Here is a 19,571-nt window from a genome sequence, read left to right as displayed (position 1 = left end):
AGGAAGAAAGAAAGAAAGAAAGAAAGAAAGAAAGAAAGAAAGAAAGAGAGAAAGAGAGGAAAGAAGAAAGAAAAAGAACAAGAAAAAGAAAGAGAGAAAGAGAGAAAAAAGAGGCATATTTTGAATTTATTTAAGTCATTTCTAATCATTCTTTTATATGTAGCGCGCGTGCGCGCGCGTGTGTGTGTGTGTGTGTGTGTGTGTGTGTGTGTGTGTGTGTGTGTGATTGAATGCATGTCTGTGTATCATGTGCATGTAGGAGTCTACTGAAATCAGAGGAGGTTCCAGATCTTCTGGAAGTGGAGTTACAGACAGTTGTGAGCCACTATTTAGGCACTGGGAACTGAACTCGTATCCTCTGGAAGAGCAACAAGTGCTCTTAACTGAGCCATCTTTTCAGCCCTTTATTCTAATCTTAAAAAAAAAAGTTATAATTACATTTATTTATCTGGGTATGCACATGTATGCATATGAACAAATGTGTGCATGTGTGCTGCAGCACACATGTGTAAGTCAGAGGATGACTTGTGGAAGTTGGTTCTTACCTTCCAATATGTGTATTCTGGGGAATGAAAGCAGCCTTGGAGGCAGGCTATCTTGCTGTCCACCATTTCTAATCTTAATCCTAAAGCTCATGATTAAAGAGATTTAACTACTAAGGTAAAAAGTTTATTGACAGATCAATATGGGGTTAGATCCGTATTGCTGAACCATGTCTGAGACAGTTCAGTAGGCTTAAAGCCAAGGCCCAAGCGCCCAGGCTCAAGGGTTGCCCTTGCTTATGAACTTCGGCAGCAGGGGGCGCCAATGCCCTGCCGATGGGATAGGGGCTGAAGCGGAGGTCCTGAGAAGAAGTCTGGCCTGGACGCTCTCCTGAGCTTCAATAAGATGGCACGCGGGTCACGCACAGATCTGAGAGGACCTGTCAGGGTTTATTAAAGTGCTAACTTGGGTCTAACCGTACGGATTTTGTTGTTATGAAGTATAAATGAATAATACTGAGAAGTGTCTTGTCCTAAGGACCGCTGTGAGCCAGGCCCTCTGAGAGAAAGCACACAGGCCCCAGAAGAAGAAAGATCTAGAATCTAGTTCCTGCAGGCACCTCACCTCCTCATCACTTGCTGAACAATCAGGGTGATAAAAACCCTCGTTGTGTGTCTCACACCCGTGTGTTTCACAGGGCTGCTGTGTTGCCAGCGTGAGCTGTAGAAGTGATTTGGAAGGTGGAATGTGCCTAGGTGTGCAAGGGTTGTGACACTGGCTGAGCAATGCCACTCTTGATGGCAGCCTGGCCTACAAGGAAGGTGTGTAGACCAGAAGGCTCCAGAACGCTCGGGTCTGGGTTGGTGATGTTTGGCCTCAGGTGGCAGTGTTGGCGCATGCTCTCTGCAATCAGGGCGGACCAAGGGATGGGGTGGGTGGCTGCGGTCAGCCACGCAGAGCACGCATCCCATGAAGGCTATAGGGAGGGGTCTGGGGACTTGGATTTGAGGGATAAACCCAGGAGCCTTGGAGCAAGTGAGCACAAGCGTCTGAGGAGAGAGTGGGAGAGCAGCCAGAGAAGGGGCACCAGGGCCTGAACGGGGGAGCCCCAGCTAGTTGTCTACCAAAGGCTGGTGTGGGGAGCAGTGCAGGCAGTAGGGGGTGCACTGTCTGCAGAGAACTGAAGAGCAGCCATATTTAAAATAATCCACTTTTTATTATTACCACGTGTGGGTCGTTCTAAACATGAATGATGAGATACTCTTCCTCTTTCGGGGTGGGGAGGTCAGAAGGATATTCCTACCACCCCTTTCCTGATACACCATAGACCCTTGTCCTTGCCAGTAGCCATCCCTTAATAGAGTCTGGGGAGAAAAAGAACCTTGGAAAGGACTAGAGATATGACAGAGCAGTTGACTCTCCATGAGCACTGAGTAGTTAAGATGGGGCTCCAAGGATGGGTCTGGCAATGTAGGGTGAAATAGGGCTGAGCAGAGTATGGGCCAGGTGGGCTGCTGGGGTGCCCACCGGATGGTTCGAATCCGGGGGGCATTACTGCTGCTGTCTCCCAGGCACCACGCCCTTTGCCGCTTGCAGGTTATAATCAATTGGCAAACACATTGAATGACTGATTCCCTGGGCTGCCCTGCTCCCACCCTGCACTCCCCACTGGTGTGGAAATCCAATTTCCTCTTGGCTCCTCCACTAAGAGCTACCCTGCCCAGGCCCTACCAGGCCAAGTCTCATCAGGCAATCTGTGTTCTGCCCTCTCCCTGGCTGATGCTCGACCCTCAGTGACCACCTCTCTCTCTTTGCAGGAGCCGGGTCCAACCCACCCGTGATGCACATAAGAATCAAGGTCCTGTAGCCAAAGAACCACACAAGGATCAAGGTCCTGTGGTCCCAGGGCTTCCGAAAGGCCAAGGTCCTGTGGTCCCAGAGCCTCTGAAGGACCAAGGCCCCATGGTGCCAGAACTGCCAAAAGACCGAGTTCCTGTGGTCCCGGGCTCCTTAAAGGACCAAAGCCCTACACCCCTGGGCCCGCCAAAGGATCAAGGTGCTGTATTCCCAGGGCCTGTGAAAAATCTAGGTCCAGGGGCCCCAGCACCAGCCAAGGATCAAGACCATGTGGCTTCTGAGCCTTTAAAGAATAAAGATTCGGTCATCTTAGCACCAGCCGAAGCCCAAAGCCCTTTGCTGCCGGAGCCTCTGAAGAATCAGAGTCCTGTGGTTCCAGCAAGAGCTAAGGATCAAATTTCCCCAGCACCAGCACCTTTGAAGGACCCAGGTCCTGTGACCCCTGAACCTGGGAAAGACCGAGCTCCTTTGAAGGACCCAGGTCCTGTGACCCCCGAACCTGGGAAAGACCGAGCTCCTTTGAAGGACCCAGGTCCTGTGACCCCCGAACCTGGGAAAGACCGAGCTCCTTTGAAGGACCCAGGTCCTGTGACCCCTGAACCTGGGAAAGACCGAGCTCCTTTGAAGGACCTAGGTCCTGTGACCCCTGAGCCTTGGAAAGACCGAGCTCCTTTGAAGGACCTAGGTCCTGTGACCCCTGAGCCTTGGAAAGACCAAGCTCCCGTGGTCCCAGAGCGTAGGAAGGAGCAGAATGTCACAGTCACGGCACCTTTGAAGAGTGAAGCCCCTGTGGTCTCTGAGTCCATGAAGAATCAAGGCTTAGCAGACCCAGTCAAAGGTACAGATACAGTGGTCCCCAGGCTTATAAAGGGAAATGATTCTGTGTTTGTAGCACCTGTAAAGAACCAAGGTCTAGTGGCCCCTGAGCCAGTGAAGAGCCAAGACCCTATTATCCCAGCACTAGCCAAGGACCAAGGTCCCATGGTCCCAGAGCCTCCAAAGAATCAAAGCCCTGTGGTCCTTGGGCCTGTAAAGAATCAAGACCCTATAATCCCAGTACCTCTGAAGGGTCAGGATCCCCTGGTGCCAGCCCCATCAAAGGACCAAGGTCCTATGGCCCCTGACCCTCTGAAGACTCAAGGTCCCAGAGGCCCTCAACTGTCCACGGTCTCATCTTCACCCCCAGTCATGATCCCGACAGTTCCCCATGCAGAATATATGGAGGGATCCCCTTGACTCCCCTGAAACGCCATGAAGGAGCTGGAAGTGGAGGTGCTCCCCTCCTGGGGAGGCAAAGACATATATTTAATCTGCATGAAATCGTGCTGTAGTCTTGCTGGAATCTAATAAAACTGGTCCCTCTGGCTCAGCAGTGTCTTCCTCTGGCTCTGTGGTGTCGGAGTGCGTGCGCATGTATGTGTGCATGCCGTGCACACTGGAGAGTGGGTGAGTCCATCTGTGGAGTCAGAAACTCACAGTTCTTAGGGTTTGTCAGCATGACCTAGGGGTAGATGGGTGCTGGGTGGTTTTCCCTGGACAGATATCCATTTGCCCCAATGGGACAGAACAAAGAGATGATCCCACACATCTAGTTTAGTAACCAGTGAGTTCATTGGGCCCACTAACAGAACTGTGGGTGAGGGGTTACCTGCAGCAGAAGCATGGCTGGCTCAAAGGCAGTTGTATCACTGATAAACTCAAGACTCATTAAAACTGTATCCCTGGAGACCTTTGCATGACTTGCTGGAGAATCTTCCAGCTCCAGAGATCCTTACTTATATAGCCTTGAGGCAGGGCCTTGTGAATCTTGTATGTTTCAGGAGTTTCCTGAGACTTTTAAATTCCGTTCACTTTCTGAGCCTTTCCGGCCTCCCTCCAGGAGGTGTTTCAATCCCCAGGAAACAGCTGCGCAACAACAGTAAGTGACGCTGGGAGACTGAGGGCGGGGCCACCTCAGAAGTGGCAAGGCAGTGCAAGGATCTGAGCCTTGAAAGCCCACAAGAGGCAAATCCCAGCAGGCTGAGCTCAGGATGGGTCAGAGCTAAAGCCCACAGATGAAATAGAAGCAGACATTCACCTGACCTGGGGAAGTTAGGGGTGATAGGTGTTGGTCATGGGATCAGTGGTACAGCTCATCCATTCCAGGCCCCCAGCTTCTGGATCATGAATCTCAGGACTCTCTAATGAGGCTCAAAGCTCACAGCTACTGATACTTGTTCTGTATCCATGACAGCTGAATATGGGGCTTATAAATATTGCCGTAGCTGGGTACAGTGGTACAGGCCTGTAGTCCCAGCTACTCAAGTAGGAGAATGGCTTGAGACCGGGGGCTAAAGTTCAGCCTACTCTACATGGTGGGGTCTTGTCTGTGTAACCTGGGCTGACCCTGAACTCAGGATCCTTCTGCCCCTGCCTTTCCAAGTACTTGAATCACAGACATGTGTGTGCTACTGTATCCAGACAAAATGGGGGCTTGGCCTAAGGTAAAGAGACCAGCTCCACAAGGAGTCAGGGTGTGTCACACGAGAGCTGAGAGACAGTACAGGTGTGCTGAGGGCCGGCGGATCTGGAAGCCCAGGGCAGTCCACCTCAGTATCCCACTTTGTAAGAGTCTTCCCCTCCCACTCAAGACAGTTTCTCTGTGTATCAGTCCTGGCTGTCCTGGAACTTGCTTGGTAGACCAGGCTGGCCTAGAACTCACAGAGATTCACCTGCCTCTACCTCCCAAATGCTGGGATTAAAGGCATGCGACATCAACGCCTGGCTTTGTAAGAGCCTTAATGATTAGAGATCAGAAAACCAACAACCTCCAGCGCAGGGATGAGGATGAGGCTTAGTCTCTGAGCAGCAGACTATGCATGCATGCATGCACTTGTCCAGGTGTGCATATGCGCATGCGCGCGCGCGCACACACACACACACACACACACACACACACACACACACACACACACACACACACCAGTCCTCCATTGCATCAGAAGGCAGAAAGTGAACTTCAGTCTCTTGTCCCTTAGATACAGACTTCATTCATGGCCCCTCTCTTTCCTTCAGCAATTAGCTATTCTACAGCCTTCCCAGGTGGCTACTGACCTGCAGAGGCCTCAGAGGAGACCTTCCTAAGTCCGGGCATGCATTGAGAAAGGAAGGTGAGGAAACTGAGGTCTGGAGAAAGGGAGATTCCCTACTTCTGGCCCAGGGGCAAATCAGACCTACAGAGATGGATGGGAGGCTAATTGGGACAAATCAATTCTATCCCAAAGGTGCCCAGGCTCTGGAGGATGACTCGTCCCACACAACTGGTCCCAGCTCATGTCCTGGCTCATCACTACGAAATGTACCCCACCCACCTCAGGCTTAGACAGATCACTGTGCTGCCTTGTGTGAGACTATATGCGCATGTGTACATCCTCCAGCTCAAGGGATTCCCCCACTACCCATGAAGTCTTGGGATGTGGGAACAAGGCGATGGGAAGGACAAGGCTGGGAAAACACAGGCACAGAAGAAGTATTGAGACCTGTAAGGTACAGATCTGTTCCCTGCCCACAGCCCACCTGCAGCCCAGGCTAGGGGACCCTCTCTGCAAGTTTAGCTTGCTAGAGCTTATATGTCCTCACAGAGGTCCCCTCTCTGCTGGTGCCCTGCCAGCAAAGAGGGTGCTGGCTGTGGGTAAGGACAGGGACAGAGACAGGAAGTGGGGTACTGCTGAGGAAATACTTTCGGTGTTTGTTTTTTGTCGCAGATCACTAGAGGAAAGCCATGGGCTGATCTAGTGTATGGATCACAGCATGCTACTTGGAATGTAAGAAAGTCGCTCTTAAGCTGAGCCCGGCACTCAGGCCTGTACTCCCAGCTACTCGGGAGTCTGAGTCAGAGGAGCCAATATTCAAGCCAGCCTTGGCTACAGAGTGAGTTCAAGGGCAGCCTGGCAATTTTGCAACCTGATTCAAAATGAGAAGTAGAAAGAGGCTTAGGTGTAGCTAGAGTTTTCCTGCCTGGCCCACAGTCAGGACAAACTCTCTCACCTGCCAGTCCCACAGCCCCTCAGACCCGACCAAGTAAACACAGAGACTTATATTGGTTACAAACTGTATGGCCGTGGCAGGCTTCTTGCTAACTGTTCCTACAGCTCAAATTAATCCATCTCCATTAATCGATACCTTGCCACATGGCTCGTGGCTTACCGGCATCTTCACATGCTGTTTGTCATCGTGGCGGCTGGCAGTGTCTCTCTGACTCAGCCTTCCACTTCCCAGCTTTATTCTCCTCCTTGTCCCACCTACACTTCCTGCCTGGCCACTGGCCAATCAGTGTTTTATTTATTGACTAATCAGCAACACATTTGCCATACAGAACATCCCACAGCACTTAGGGACAGAGTGCTTCTTCTTAGCATACCCAGGGCCCTGGGTTTCATCACTAGCTCCACAGGAGGGAGAGAGACAGAGAGGGAGAGAGAGGGAGTGGGGGGGAGAGAGACAGAGAGGGAGAGAGACAGAGAGACAGAGAGGGAGAAAGAGAGACAGGGAAAGAGGGAGAGAGAGAGAGAGAGAAAGTAGGTGCCACACACCCTTCTGTTTTCCCAGGCATTCCTGGGTGTGTGTCCTCTGATTGCTAAATGGGGCTTCAGCAAATCACACATCAGGCATGGAAACACTCGGTTTCTCTTCTTGCTTGTCTCCTGCTCAGTGGACTCAGGCTTCTGTTCCCTCCACTCCAGAGAGCTGGCGATTTCCAGGGTTACCAATGGTTGTTATTGTTGGTTAGTAGACACTATAGAAAACCTTATTTTAGAAATAGGAAAATTTGTGAACATACATGAAAATTGAGATAACAGTCCAACAAATTTCCATGTACCTGTCAGATACCTCAGTACACTCATTTGGACATAGGTCCATTTTGCTCCTTGGATATTTTTATTTGTGTGTATGCCATGCCCCCCACCTCTGTGTGTGTGTGTGTGTGTGTGTGTGTGTGTGTGTGTGTGTGTGTGTGTACATACATGCAAATGGATGCCTCCAGAAGCCAGAAGGAGTCACATCCTCTGAATTGGAGTTACAGCAGTTGTGAGCTACCTAACTGTAGATCCATCTGTCCAGCCCCCATTCACCTTATTTTTTGAGACAGGTTCTCACTGAACCTGGATCTTGTCTATTTGATTAGACTAGCTAGCTAGTGAGCCCTAAGAATGTCCCCGTCTCCACCTCCCGAGTGCTGGGATTACAGGTGCGTGCTCCTTGCTTGTACGTGGGTGCTGGGGACCCACACACAGGTCTCAGGCTTGTGTGGCATCCTGGTTTTCTTTCTTTGCCGTGGAGGAAATACTGACTGAAAACGACATGGGAGGGAAGGGTTATACCCTCTTATTCCAGCTAACAACCCATCACTGAGGGAGGTCAAACTCAAGTAGGAACTGAAGAGAAACCATGGAGGAACACTGCTTCCTGGCTCATTTACAGGCTTATGTTCAGCTGCCTTGCTTGTATATAGCCCAGGACCACCTCCCCCAGGGGTGTGCTGCCTACAGTGGATTGGGCCCTCCCAAGACAACCTCTTGCAGATATGACCACAGGCCCATGTCTGGTCTGGATAAATCCTCAAATGAGGTTCCCTCTTTGCAGGTGACTCTAGGTTTATATCAAGGTGACAATAAAAACTAACCATTGTGTGTAGCAAGTAGTGTCCTGACTATAGTGGCTGAGCAATCTTTCCTGCTTTGATGCATCTGAAAGACTGCTACTTCCTAGCACTGTGGTATATCCAATGTAGTAGGCAAGATGCTGTCCTGAGATGGATGGAGAGGGACTCCAAATCCCCATCAATAAATCATGACAGAAAGCCAGAGACTTCATGAGTTTCAAGAGAAAGGTGTACTGTCGTCCCTATAAAGAGAAAGTAAACGTCATCAGGAACTCCTTATAGAGAAAGAGAGGGAAATTGTGAGCTCGTTTCACACCAAGTGACAACCTATGTTCTCATGAAAACACCCTATCTAGAATAGCCTGACTAAAGTCACTGTTAGAGCAGGCTCACAGCAGAACCAAGAACTGTGTCCTCCACATAGAAAAACGCAGGAGTCAAGTTGATGTGACAGAAAACGCCCCTGAGGGCTGGTGAGTTAGCTCGCCAGGTAAAAGGCTTGCAAAGCCTGATGACCTGAGTTCGATCTCTGAACCCACATAAAAATAGGAAGCCAAAAGTTGTCCTCCGACCCCTGCACGTGCACCTGTGTACACGTACACACACGTGCACAAACACCAACACCCATCATACGCACACACAACACATACTTTCTTAAAGTAACCCCCTGCGTCTTTCAAGTCGCTGATGACGGCGATGTCTGTGATTTTCCCCCAATCACAGCTTTCCTTCTGACATGTTGGTGAGAAGGGAAGACCTGGGGTAGGTCTTTCGGATAATCCTTTCCACTCTGACACTTACTACACAGGCATGGCTGGAGCCTCCTGTGGGAATCAAGCCTGGAAATTCCAACTGTGAACCGTGAAAGGAGGAAAACCATTGCAAGAAGAGCCCAGAGCTCCACGGGGCTCACCAGACCTGGCTTGGGTCCTAACCACCTACGTGTACAGTGGTATTCTGGGACCTTGGGAATTAACATTACAGGGTTTGACCTCTAACCCCGGCAGCGGCTGTAGATTGTCCCTTCAGAGTGCAGGCAAGTGATCGGGAGTTATGTGTCCAAAGAAGGAGCTACAGTGTGCATCTGGGAGCAACACAAGGGCCTGGAAGGATGCTGGTCCCTCCTTTGTTTTAGGGACTCTAGGTGAAAGGCCTGGATCTCTTTCCGAGAAGATCAAGTCAGGCTTGTTTGCTAGGCCTGGAGGGACTTGGCCTGTCCTGCTGTCATATAGGTACAGTAGGACCTTAGGGTGCGTCTTAGCAAAGGCTGGTCATCGTTGGCCACTTCCCTGACCAGCTGTTTATGGAATCATCTTTCTAAAGATACTTGTGGGTCAGACCGTGCCTTGGAGGGCTGTGGTCCAGAGTGCTGCTGTGTGTCCTCCTGAGATTCCATATTCTCATTAGCTATTTCCAGGGAGGCATCTTCTTCCTGTCCTACTGGTCTGCACAGAACACAACATCCTATTTCAAAGATGTCTCTCCATGATGTATTTCTGGGTGCCTGAGTAAAGGGCCTTTCAGGGTCTGTAAGATGATATTTAGGGCATGGAACTTAACCAAGGGACAAAGTACAGAGGCATCTCAGCCAAGCATCCCCTCACTGGCTCAGCATCCCATCAATGCAAATATCTGAGCAAACAAGGCAGGGCCCACGGAAGAGGGGAAGAACCTAAGAGCTGCGGGATGGGAAGGAGTGCTGTGAGATGCTAACTTCAGGACATGATGTGGCTGATGTAGCCAGGAACATCTGAGAACAGCTACCTACACAAGACTGGAGTGGTCAGCATTTCATCAGGGGAAAGGAGGTATAGACAGCTAATGGTTGCTGGCGGAGAGGGAGTCATATTCCTTGGTGGTGTTCCTAAGCACCACAGAACCACTGGACCACTAGGCAGTGTGCTGGGCACTGTGCTAGATGTCGTACAGTTGATAGTGTCCCAGGGCTTCGAAGTCAGGGAAATGAGGAAACGTAGCAGAGAAGCTGGAGCAGGCATGGGGCTGGCTGTACTGGATGGCCTCTCAAGGGCAGATAACACCCAATGTAAAGGCTTCATCGGAATGCACTGAGTCCTGAGCACGCACGCTGGTCACTAACCCCAGTCTCCATTTCTAGATGAAGTCCCTTGAGAGTGGAAATCTAACCTATTGAGTTCAAAGGGCAGGGCAGGTCTGGGATTCTAAACAGTTTTGATCAAACTCAATGGCATAGCTCTGAGAAAGGGTCGGCCCTCCTACAGCTCCAGCTCCACCTGGTAGACTTGTCTGGCCAAGGTAAGGGACTGTCTGTGGTCCAAACCCCTCCAGGTGGACTTGATGGTTGAGGGGATATAGAGAAAGCAGTGAGCTGCTCAAGGTCACAGCCAGCAGAGGTGGGGCTTAATGCCGTTTCCTCTGCCTCTCCCGCCAGAGGCCTGAGGCATAGCCCTAAGGACCACAAGAGGCAAACACGAGGACAGGGGTCTGTGGGTTCCTCCTTGTCACAAACCCCTTATATGAGGCATCTGGAAAGGGGGATTCCCACAAGCCTCCGCTGTACAGCTGAGACCAAGTGGTAAGCCTATCAACTGTACATGCGTCTGTTAGCCCTCTGGCCCCTGGGCTAAGACCAACTTGCCATGAGATCAGAGGGCTGACAAGCATGATCCCTCAACGTGTGGGACCGGGGTACCCAGGCTCTGCAGCCCCAACTTCTCCAGGGCTTCAGAGCAGAACACAGTCTCCAGTCAGCACACAACATGCCCCTGTTCAGTTATCTGCCAGCACTCCAGAGCTAGATATGGTCTGCTTAAGCCACAGACTTTGTCTCTTGGAAAGAATGATATGGGAACCTTTTTAATCTACTGCCACGCTCCTGTAACATTTTATTGGAAAAGTTTTATTCAAAAAAAAATTGTACAAATTAACTTCTCATTTTGAAAACAACAAAGGCTCATGTTCCCCCTGTCCCTCCCCATCTTTGAAAAACTACAAAAGGAGAAAACCGAAAGTTCACCCCTGCAGGACCCAGTGTGGTGGCTCCAGAGCAGGGTAGGCCAGGGAGCCCCTCCTACGTTCTGTCTCTGTCTCCCAACTCCCACTGCTGGTGGGCAAGCGTCATTTTAAGGGTGGCCAGTCCTGGGGCTGCAGCACCTAGTTTTGTGGTTAAAGGGAGTTGGGAGATGGGCAAGAGAACTGGGGAGCGCTGAGGGGATGGTGACAAGGAGGGCTGCCCTACCCCCAACTCGATTGTCTCACAGATCAAAAAAGGACTTGGCCATAAATATGAACACTGATGGACTGTTTGAGGCAGATTGGATCTAGAACCTGGAGGGCAGGACAGGATGACTGAGACACTCCAGAATTTGGCATCAGAGTATCTGGGCCCCATATCCTAGAGGAGTGGATTTTAGCTAGAAATGTCCACTCAGACATACGGGAATTCTGATCTGCATTGCCAACCCCCCGCCCCGTGGAATATCCAAGGTTGGTAACCCTCCCTCCCCCGACAATAGCACCCATGTGTCTCAGGAACCTTTGGCCACTTCCTGCCATGCCATGCTCACTCTGGGACCCTACAACTCATCTCGCATCTTGTCTCCCTTGGGCCGGACCAGGCGCCCAATGAACAGCAAGGAGCCGCTCTGATTGTCTCGCACCAGGAAGATGAAGGGGTGGTCGGCGTAGAAGAGTTTGGGGCTGCGCAGCTCCTCACGCCCGTAGATGTCTTGGTCAAAGGGGTTGCCATCTGTGTCCCACTCGAAGGCGGTGGCATGGAACACACTGGCCAGGTACAGGTCCTTCTTGCCAGACATACGCGATAAGTCAGCCTTGTTCTTATCAATGGCCTCCGTCAGACCCAGTCCAGCCAGATGTTTCTGTGGGAGCAGGTACTAAGTGAGGTCACATGTGCCAGGCTCTTACACCCTCATCCTCCATCTACACCACCCTGGAGGCTTCCCCAAAAAGAGACAGTCCCCCGCTGACCACCTTGCTCCCGGCATAATGCTAGGTGCTCCAAACCACCGTTCCCTTCCTTCCCCTGTAGACCACTAGGGTCTGTACCCTTCTCCTCATTAGCTCTAACTGTTAGCTTGACGGAGTCTAGAGTTATCTGAGAGGAAAGCCATCCAAGAGGAATTGTCCAAGACCAGACTGGTCTGTAGGTCTGTCTGCGGGGGATTTTCTTAAGAAAGTTCAGCTCATTATGGGTAGCAGCTGCCTAGTAGCTGGTCAACTGTTTTCAGTGGTACCCATGCCATCATCCCAAGGGCAGAACACACATCTCCTCAGCATTAGCAGAGGCCAGCACTACGCGGATGCCCTGTGGGTGCCGGACGGACGGACCTGCTGAACAACTGGGTGAGGCCTGCCCTGACCCTTACCCTCCGGCCCTCACCTGCAGGTCATGGGTCACCTCCACCACTCCCTTGGGGAGAGAGATGGCGACAGCCTTCTTCTGCATCTTTCCCATCCAGGTCTTCAGCTGCTCTTTGGTCAGCAGTTTCTCCAGGCGCTCGAGGGGCTCCACGTGGTGGGGCATGAGGATGATGAGGCTGGAGAGCTTGTGGGCCAGGGGCATCTCCAAGATCTGCAGCTTCTCCTTCTCGTCATCATAGTAGTTGTAGAGGCCTGTGTGAAAAGCAGAGGATGCTGAGCACACTACGGGTGTGTGTGTGTGTGTGTGTGTGTGTGTGTGTGTGTGTGTGTGTGTGTGTAAGGGGCCAACCAGATTCTGGGCACCCTGGGGCCCCACACCTTGATTGTCTGGCTAGATACCTACCTGTCCGGTGCATCATTGTAACACCCACAGTATAGGAGCGAGTCACCATGAAGCCACGGTTGTCCACCATCTTGTGATGAAATTTCTCATCCCAGTGTGCTATGGGAGAGAAATAAGACAAGGTGTCAGTGAGCTGTGTCCCCCAGACACAGTCAGCCCACAGCCATCCACCCCGACTGTGCACCCTAGACTCTACCCATGCCACATGCTCTGGGCTCCCTCAAGTGTGGCAAGTCCTCAGACCACTGAATACATGTTCCCTGTCTGAGCAGGCAGGTCTCTCTGATCACACTGCAAGAAGCTCATTCCTCATGTTTGGGTGGCATCTGTCAGAGTCTGGGAAACTTGCTGAGGCAGGCTTTCTTCCCTACTGGGGTGGGTGGGGTCGGTCTGTAACTTGGCCTGGAGTAAGCAAAGCCCACCTTTAATTCTTCTCCACAAGTTCAAAGCTGGACAGATGAGTCAGTGGTTAGGAGTGCTGACTGCTCTTGCAGAGGGCCTGGATTCGGTTCCCAGCACCCACATGGAGATTCACAACCACTCGGATGTGAGCTCACGGCACACATAAATTCATGCAGGTACACACATATACACATAAAAACAGTAAGTAAGTGAGTCAGTTAAAAACATTTCCTCCTTCTCTTTAAGTTCTGTGTGGCCAGAAAGATGACCAAAAGCGTATGCATGACAGGGGTGCAAGTCCCAACCAGACCTACATCCCATCCAGACAGACCAATGACAATCAGACTCCTCACCCACCCTGGCCTATTTGCTTTTGTTTGTTTTTGTGTCATTTCTGGCGGCGGAGGTGTGGGGGGGGTGGGGTGTGTGTGTGGGTGTGTGTGTGTTTGCCCTTTTTTTTTTCATTTATTTAGTTTTATTTTACGTGCATTGGTGTTTTGCCATGGGTGTCGGGTCCCCTTGAACTGGAGTTACAGACAGTTGTGAGCTGCCATGTGGGTGCTGGGAATTGAACCTGGGTCCTCTGGAAGAGCAGTCAGTGTTCATAACCACTGAGCCATCTCTCCAACCCCAAGCCTGACCCTATCTGTAAACTAGGGGTCACCTTCACCTACCAGCAAGCTCTTAGGCCAGCCCCCCATATCTGGATACTCACACAAAACCACGAACCCCAGATCTAACCTTCAGTCAATCCACTGGGCCTCAGTCTCCTTCCCTGTGAGATGGGGCTAACCCTGCATCTATGGTTCCTTAATCCATTGAAGCAGAATGTTCCAACTTACACAAGCAAGAACCCTAATGTGGCGAAGCACAGTCCCATCCTAGCGATTCCTGCCTGGCTCCCCACCGGATCTAGTTTCTAGCACGTCAGAGAGTCTAACAATAAGCCTTATCTCTGCCAGTTGTATCATCGTGATCAGATGAGAAACAAAGAAGGATTGAGCATAAGGAAAAGCTCAGGAGAGTGGGAAAGAGTTCCACCTCTGCGTCACCCCAATCCTGAGACTCACGCTTAAAGAACATGGCGTTAACGAGCAGCGCCCCGTCCGTGCGCTCCACATCCTTGGTGACCTCGGGCAGCTTGCCGTCGGTGGTCTGCGAGGCCCACTCGTTGATGGACTGCAGGGCGCTGCGCTTGTCTCGGAAGTTGATCTTGGAGTGTTCACAGTTGTAGTGCTGCTTGCTGCTGTGCACGAAGTCCTCGGCGAAGTTCACCGAGCTGGGCCCGTACAGGCGACTGCCCAGTTTCCAGGTCACATTGCGAGCGGTGGAGTTACTGAGGGAGCGCAGCAGCTCACCCAGCCCCGTGTGCACCTCCTCATCCCGCAGCTTCTCAGCGCTCAGCACGGCCTTGGCCTGCGATGCGGTGGTGGCTTTACCACCCAGTGACACAAGACCCAGGGATGAGGCCACCACCAAGGGTGACAGGAGGATGTTCTCCACCGCCTGGTCTTTGGCCATAGCCTGATACAAGCTGAAGGCCAGGCCTGTGCTGCGCTCTGCCAGTGTGGTTGCCTTGGAACTCAGCTTCTCCGCGGTACCAGGGGCTGCGGCCTCTACAGGCTTCTTCACCTCGGCTGCCAGGGCCACAGCCAAGAGGCAGAAAGCGGCCAGAAGGAGAGAGCGCATGGCTGAGAGGTGAGCTGTGTGCACCACAGAGGACCTGTGCGGAGTACAGAGAGAACCACCCTGAAGTCTATGCCTTACTCCCTAGTCAACTCACCAAGCCACCAAGGGTACGACGGGGCAAGAGAACTCAGCTCTGGATCCCAGACCTGACTCAGGGCCACCCAGCCTCTCAGAGGCCTTCTTCGACAGCCTTACCTAAAAAAAAGTTCCTGGCACATTACCGGGCCACCCATTGATGTCTCCCATGGGACATCAAATACTTATACTTACTTATAAGTTTATTATGTATCTATAGCTGCCCTGAAGTAGGCTGTAGCCAAGAGAGCGGGAAACCTAGTATATCTGGTTCCCTACAACATCCCAATGCCCAGCATTGTCATAGCTGTTTCTAAGGGTCAGGGCCACCTGGCCAGAATGGCATCCTCACTGGCTTTTGTGAAGCCCAGCTCTAGTCTCCTACAGCCTCAGGGCCTTTGTCAGTTGGTAAAAGGCAGCAGCTGGGCCGGGGGTCTGCAGGAAGCCCACTTCTGAGCAGAGGATGCCATGTAAAATGGAGCTGAGGCCCTGGCCCTCTCTGTGCCTTGCATTCTGCCCTGGGACATTAATAAGTCACTGCTAGGTCACTCATTAAATGGGGGAACCCAGATGCTCCACTCTGCTGCCCCTAGGGTGACCTTGGGTGTGTACATACACCACGTGTGTTACCATCTAGCCTCAGACTCTTGCTGAGCACTAAGGGTCTAGGTCTCCCCATACCCAAGACCTCTTCCTTAGCAGGGACTTCGCCTGTCCGTCTCCCACACAGCCCCTGAACCAGATGGGAAATCCCATGACAAATGCTCTTGGGACCAGGTCTTTAGAAACTTGAAAGGGGGTTCCTAAGATTGAAGCAAGGGCAGGATCCTGGGGAAGGAAGAGAGTGAGTCGCTGCTCAGTGGAGCACCGACCTTTCCCCTCCATCCTTCAGGAAGCCAGAGCCACAAATTCCATTCTGCCCTCCCGTGGGACAGCCACGGCCACGTCACCATCTGTCCCAGAACCTCAGAGATGCCTTCAAGTCCCCTCCTCAAACTCCAGCAGTAGAAACAGTCCTCAAGATAAGCCCCAGATCACCAAGGTTTCTATTCCCACACCCTCTCCAGCTCATCGCTCCCCCCTCCCCACTTCATGCAGTTCAGGTGAGTAGACCATGAGGCAAAAAGATCAGAAAGAACCCTGGTGGGGAATGGGTGCCCCTACAATGGAAGACCCTTTCATAGTCTTCTAGGAAGAAAGAAGATTCCAAACCCTGCTGGAAGACTCTCGCGAGCCTGGCCTGCCTGAAAGGGTATGGGATTTCTGAGACAACACTCCTGCTAGCCAGACCAGCCCCCACCTCCTCAGCTGCTTCCCTTCTAGGGACCTTGAAGGAACAACGCAAAGGGACTGGACAGGGAGAGGGAATGGAGGACCACAGTCTCAAAGCTGCCTGAGGGGTGATGTGAGATCTCACTCTTAGGAGAGGTGGGGTCCTCATGTCCACACTATACTCCTCCCTCACTAGACCTTTGAGTCAGGGTGACCATGTAATTCACTGTACATTCAAAGATACTTCAAAGAGTAAAATGAAGCATTATGGATTATATCACAGCAGCAGACACGTGGCCACCCTACTCAGAAAGGACCACTAATCCAGCCGAGGCCACCAGCCTGCCTAAGGAAGGGGAAGAGAAGCCTAGCCCTGCCTGCCACGTGGCAGCTACCATCTTGACAGCCCCCACGCCCAGCCAACCCCAACCCCGACCTGGGAGGGGCTTCTCCAGAAAGCTCCAAATGACTAGTTTGGGATTCCGCAAGGTTCGTGGTGAGGACGTGGCAGGCAGAAGTTACAGCATCTCAATAGGCCAGCAGAGGGGAAGAAAACTGGGAGCCTGGTTTGGGAACTAGGGGTGCTGAGGAATCGCCTGGAGAATCCAGGAGCCTCCTGGGCTATAGTTTCACATCTGCGCTTCAGAAGTCTGAGGCAAGAGGCAGGGCTGGCGAGAAAGGCCACGCTGTTAAACCCAGCATTAGGAATGAAAGTAGGCAAGTTTCTGCAAGCAAGCCAGCCTCCTAAGCCCAACCCATCTGCCACAGCTAAATGCCAGCCCTCCGGCCAAGGTTAGACAATTTACAGTCCCATAATGAAAAACAAAACCAGAAACAAAATAGAACCAAGATACCACAGAGCCAAAGGCTTTGCCCACCGCTGGCCCTGGGAGCCTGTGATGGGAGAGAAGGGGAGCAGACGCCAGAGGCAGGGGGCAAACACCAGGGTTTTCTCAGATACTTGAAGGGTCTAAAGTACCTTGAAACTGCCTCAGAGGGAGATCACTGCCTGCCTTTTTCATTCTGAAAGAAAACAGAAGAGTAAAGAGATGGGACCCCGCAGAGATGTGGGGTGCAGAGGCCTGTCAGGCCCAGCCCCCAAAGGATACCCGGGGTATCAAGGGGATGCTGCGGAGGTGGATTCTGCATTAGGAGAAAGCAGAGCCCAGCTGAGGCCTCCTCCGCTCAAGTAGGTCAGGATTCCTAGTGAGGGGCTCTGCCTTCAGCAAAGCTCTCCAGCCGACCACTGTGGTGTCCTGTTTCTCAGCAATCCACTACCAAAAAAAAAAAATCTCTGCAGGGAATCCTGGGACTGAGACAAAGGACTAGACGGGAATGGGGGATGGGTGCAGGAACTATCTGAGAGCAGAAGGGTGTGGCCTCGGCCCGACTTCCAGGCAGTCAAAGCCCCCAGTTTCGTACCGGCCTCCATCCGGGCCCTGGAGCCCAGAAGGCCCAGCAGGAAACCCGGGAAGTGGAGAGGTAGGCCTTTAGACCAAACCGGGAATGCTTTCTTCCTTGCGTCTGGAGACTCAGCAATGTCCCCAAGCTGGAGGCTGGGTACCTCAAGGCTCAGAGGAAGTCCTCACCCTGCAGGAACTAGATGGGTGGATGGAACGACCAGGGTGACTCCAATCACCCGGGGTCTGGTGGACCCTGATGACTCTCCTTTCGGGTGGGGTAATGCTGGTCAAGTCCAGCCATCAGTCACCTTCTAGGATGCTAATTAAAAAGCGACTGCTCCCCAAAGCCCGGGGGTCCCTAACAGCTAGGGACTCCCACTCCGGGTCAAGAGAAACCAAGGCTATGGCATCTCTCATGCTAGGTGCAGAGGCCCCCACACAGCCTGTGGGGAGGCTGGGCTGGTATCAACCACGGCGCGTCCCTGGGCCTCCACCCCAGAGGAAGGGACTGCAGAGCTGGCCTTTCCCCAATGACGATGGGAGAATCAGGTCTCCCCCTTTCTCTGTTGTGCAAAAGGTCATCTCTGCACTTGGTCCCAGCTCCACTCAGGCCCTGCCACCACCTTTACCCTTCCCTGAGCTGCTGGGACCCCTCCTCACTTCCTCCGGTCGGTCCGCGTACCAGACTACAGCTCCAGGGACCGTGATGTGTAACCTGACCCTAAGCAGGACTGCTCCGTGTCCGATCTTTCCCTGCCCTCCAGTGCCAGGACCCCAGGCTTTTGGATCGGGCCCCAGTCCCTTCGGGAGCGATCCGTTCCCTCTGGGCCAAATCGCCCGGCCGCCCCCGCCCCTCACCTGGGCCGGGCTGGGCTGCTCCGGGACCGACGGGACACTCGTCTCAGACAGGCTCTACTCAACTCACTGCCCCGGGCTCCGGATCTATATATGGCTGTCCCCACCCCCTCCTGCCCGTTCTAAGAAACTTCTGGAAAGTTGGAAACGCTTCCGGAGAGCGCCGTGGCTCCCCGAGGAAGAAAAAAAAAAAAAAAAGCCAAAGACCTCCCCCAAACCGCCCTGGCTCCCGCCCCTGTGCTGCGGGCGCTCTCCCAACCCCTGGGTCCTACTGCCCCCTCGTCCGGCTGTGTTGGGGGCGTTGTTCCTTAGAGCCTGGACATCCTTGGACTCCGAGATCCTGGAAGTGGGAGAGCAGGGTGTAGACTACAGGATGAGCAGAAAGACAGACCGACTCCAAAGTTCTGCTCCCAGGGACTGGAGTCTCCTTCTCAGATTGTCCACACAAGCCTGCTCTGGTCACACATCCCTTCTGCCACACATTTCTCTCACCTGCCCAATAGATCCATTGCCCGCTGTTGTCAAGCTTTAATCAGGGACCCCTTAGTGGGGGCCCCTCTCCTTTGCCTTAGGAGAGTCAGACACAGAAGTCAGTGAGTGCCCTCCTCCACTCCCAAGTTCACCCTTGAAACCTCCCTGGGGAGGAGAAGCCCTAAGAGTTCCAGCTGGACCCACACCCTGGAAGCCAAGTCTTGAAGTAATTTCAGAGACAGGCACCTAGGCGGCCCCCCTGGAAATGGAGAGGTGTGTGTAAGGGAACAACCTGGATGTATTAAGGTCTATGTTGTATGATCTTATTTTTCTGGGCTAGTGCCCTTGATTGAAACCTGATATTGTCATAACTGCCCCTTTCTCCATTTCAATGTGCTCATCCCTGTCCACCCCTCCATTCCCTCTTAGGGCTCAGGGACTCACAGTTAGCTCTCCCACCCTACCCCACCCCACCCTCCTACGCTGATAGCCTCTTGAGCTCTGAGTTAATCCATTGTATTTTTCTCTGTTCTAAGTATTGTGAACAAAGCTGCACACTGGGCAAAGTCCCTGCCCTTGGGGACATCCTTTCTGAGGGGTGTGTGCAGTTAGTAGAGAATTCAGTAGGTGAGGCCAGATTCCCTCAATCTTCTGATAGCGG

General features: G+C 52.4%; 2 protein-coding genes across 4 annotated transcripts in view; one reads left to right on the top strand and one right to left on the bottom strand.

Annotated features, from left to right (window-relative positions):
• Positions 1 to 3,709, top strand: part of Map6 (microtubule associated protein 6) — a 76,611-nt gene extending 72,902 nt beyond the window's left edge. Inside the window, exon 4 of one of the 2 annotated variants that reach the window (XM_052712167.1) lies at positions 2,301 to 3,709. In XM_052712167.1, the coding sequence (XP_052568127.1) occupies positions 2,301 to 3,576 (1,276 nt within the window). In that variant the 3' untranslated portion in view covers positions 3,577 to 3,709. The remainder of the gene's footprint in view (positions 1 to 2,300) is intronic. The other variant, XM_052712168.1, reaches the window with a different exon arrangement.
• A 7,129-nt stretch (positions 3,710 to 10,838) lies between these two features.
• On the bottom strand, positions 10,839 to 18,626 carry Serpinh1 (serpin family H member 1). Of its 2 annotated transcripts, XM_052713097.1 has the most exons (6): positions 18,443 to 18,626; positions 17,161 to 17,204; positions 14,216 to 14,868; positions 12,744 to 12,842; positions 12,360 to 12,592; positions 10,839 to 11,838 (listed from the first exon to the last, which is right to left on the bottom strand). In XM_052713097.1, the coding sequence occupies exons 3-6, from the start codon at positions 14,832 to 14,834 to the stop codon at positions 11,536 to 11,538; spliced, it is 1,254 nt and encodes a 417-aa protein (XP_052569057.1). In that variant the 5' UTR covers positions 14,835 to 14,868; positions 17,161 to 17,204; positions 18,443 to 18,626; the 3' UTR covers positions 10,839 to 11,535. The 2 variants fall into 2 exon arrangements, with proteins under 2 accessions (XP_052569057.1, XP_052569056.1); XM_052713096.1 differs by lacking the exon at positions 17,161 to 17,204.
• Between the last annotated feature and the right edge of the window lie 945 nt (positions 18,627 to 19,571).

Source organism: Peromyscus californicus, unplaced genomic scaffold (genome assembly GCF_007827085.1).
Source record: "Peromyscus californicus insignis strain IS unplaced genomic scaffold, ASM782708v3 Scaffold_4__1_contigs__length_199733344, whole genome shotgun sequence".
Taxonomy (NCBI): Eukaryota; Metazoa; Chordata; class Mammalia; order Rodentia; family Cricetidae; genus Peromyscus; species Peromyscus californicus.
The sequence above is the reverse complement of the archived record's forward strand: the minus strand, read 5'-3'. Positions and strand labels throughout refer to the sequence as shown.

What these genes read in the sequence shown, in the direction of transcription:
- Serpinh1 (XM_052713097.1), bottom strand. Translation starts at nt 14,834, where the DNA reads ATGCGCTCTCTCCTTCTGGCCGCTTTCTGCCTCTTGGCTGTGGCCCTG. An exon ending in TACAATGATGCACCGGACAG is followed by an intron (nt 12,593 to 12,743) that starts GTAGGTATCTAG and finishes CTTTTCACACAG; the next exon opens with GCCTCTACAACTACTATGAT. An exon ending in AGGTGACCCATGACCTGCAG is followed by an intron (nt 11,839 to 12,359) that starts GTGAGGGCCGGA and finishes CTGCTCCCACAG; the next exon opens with AAACATCTGGCTGGACTGGG.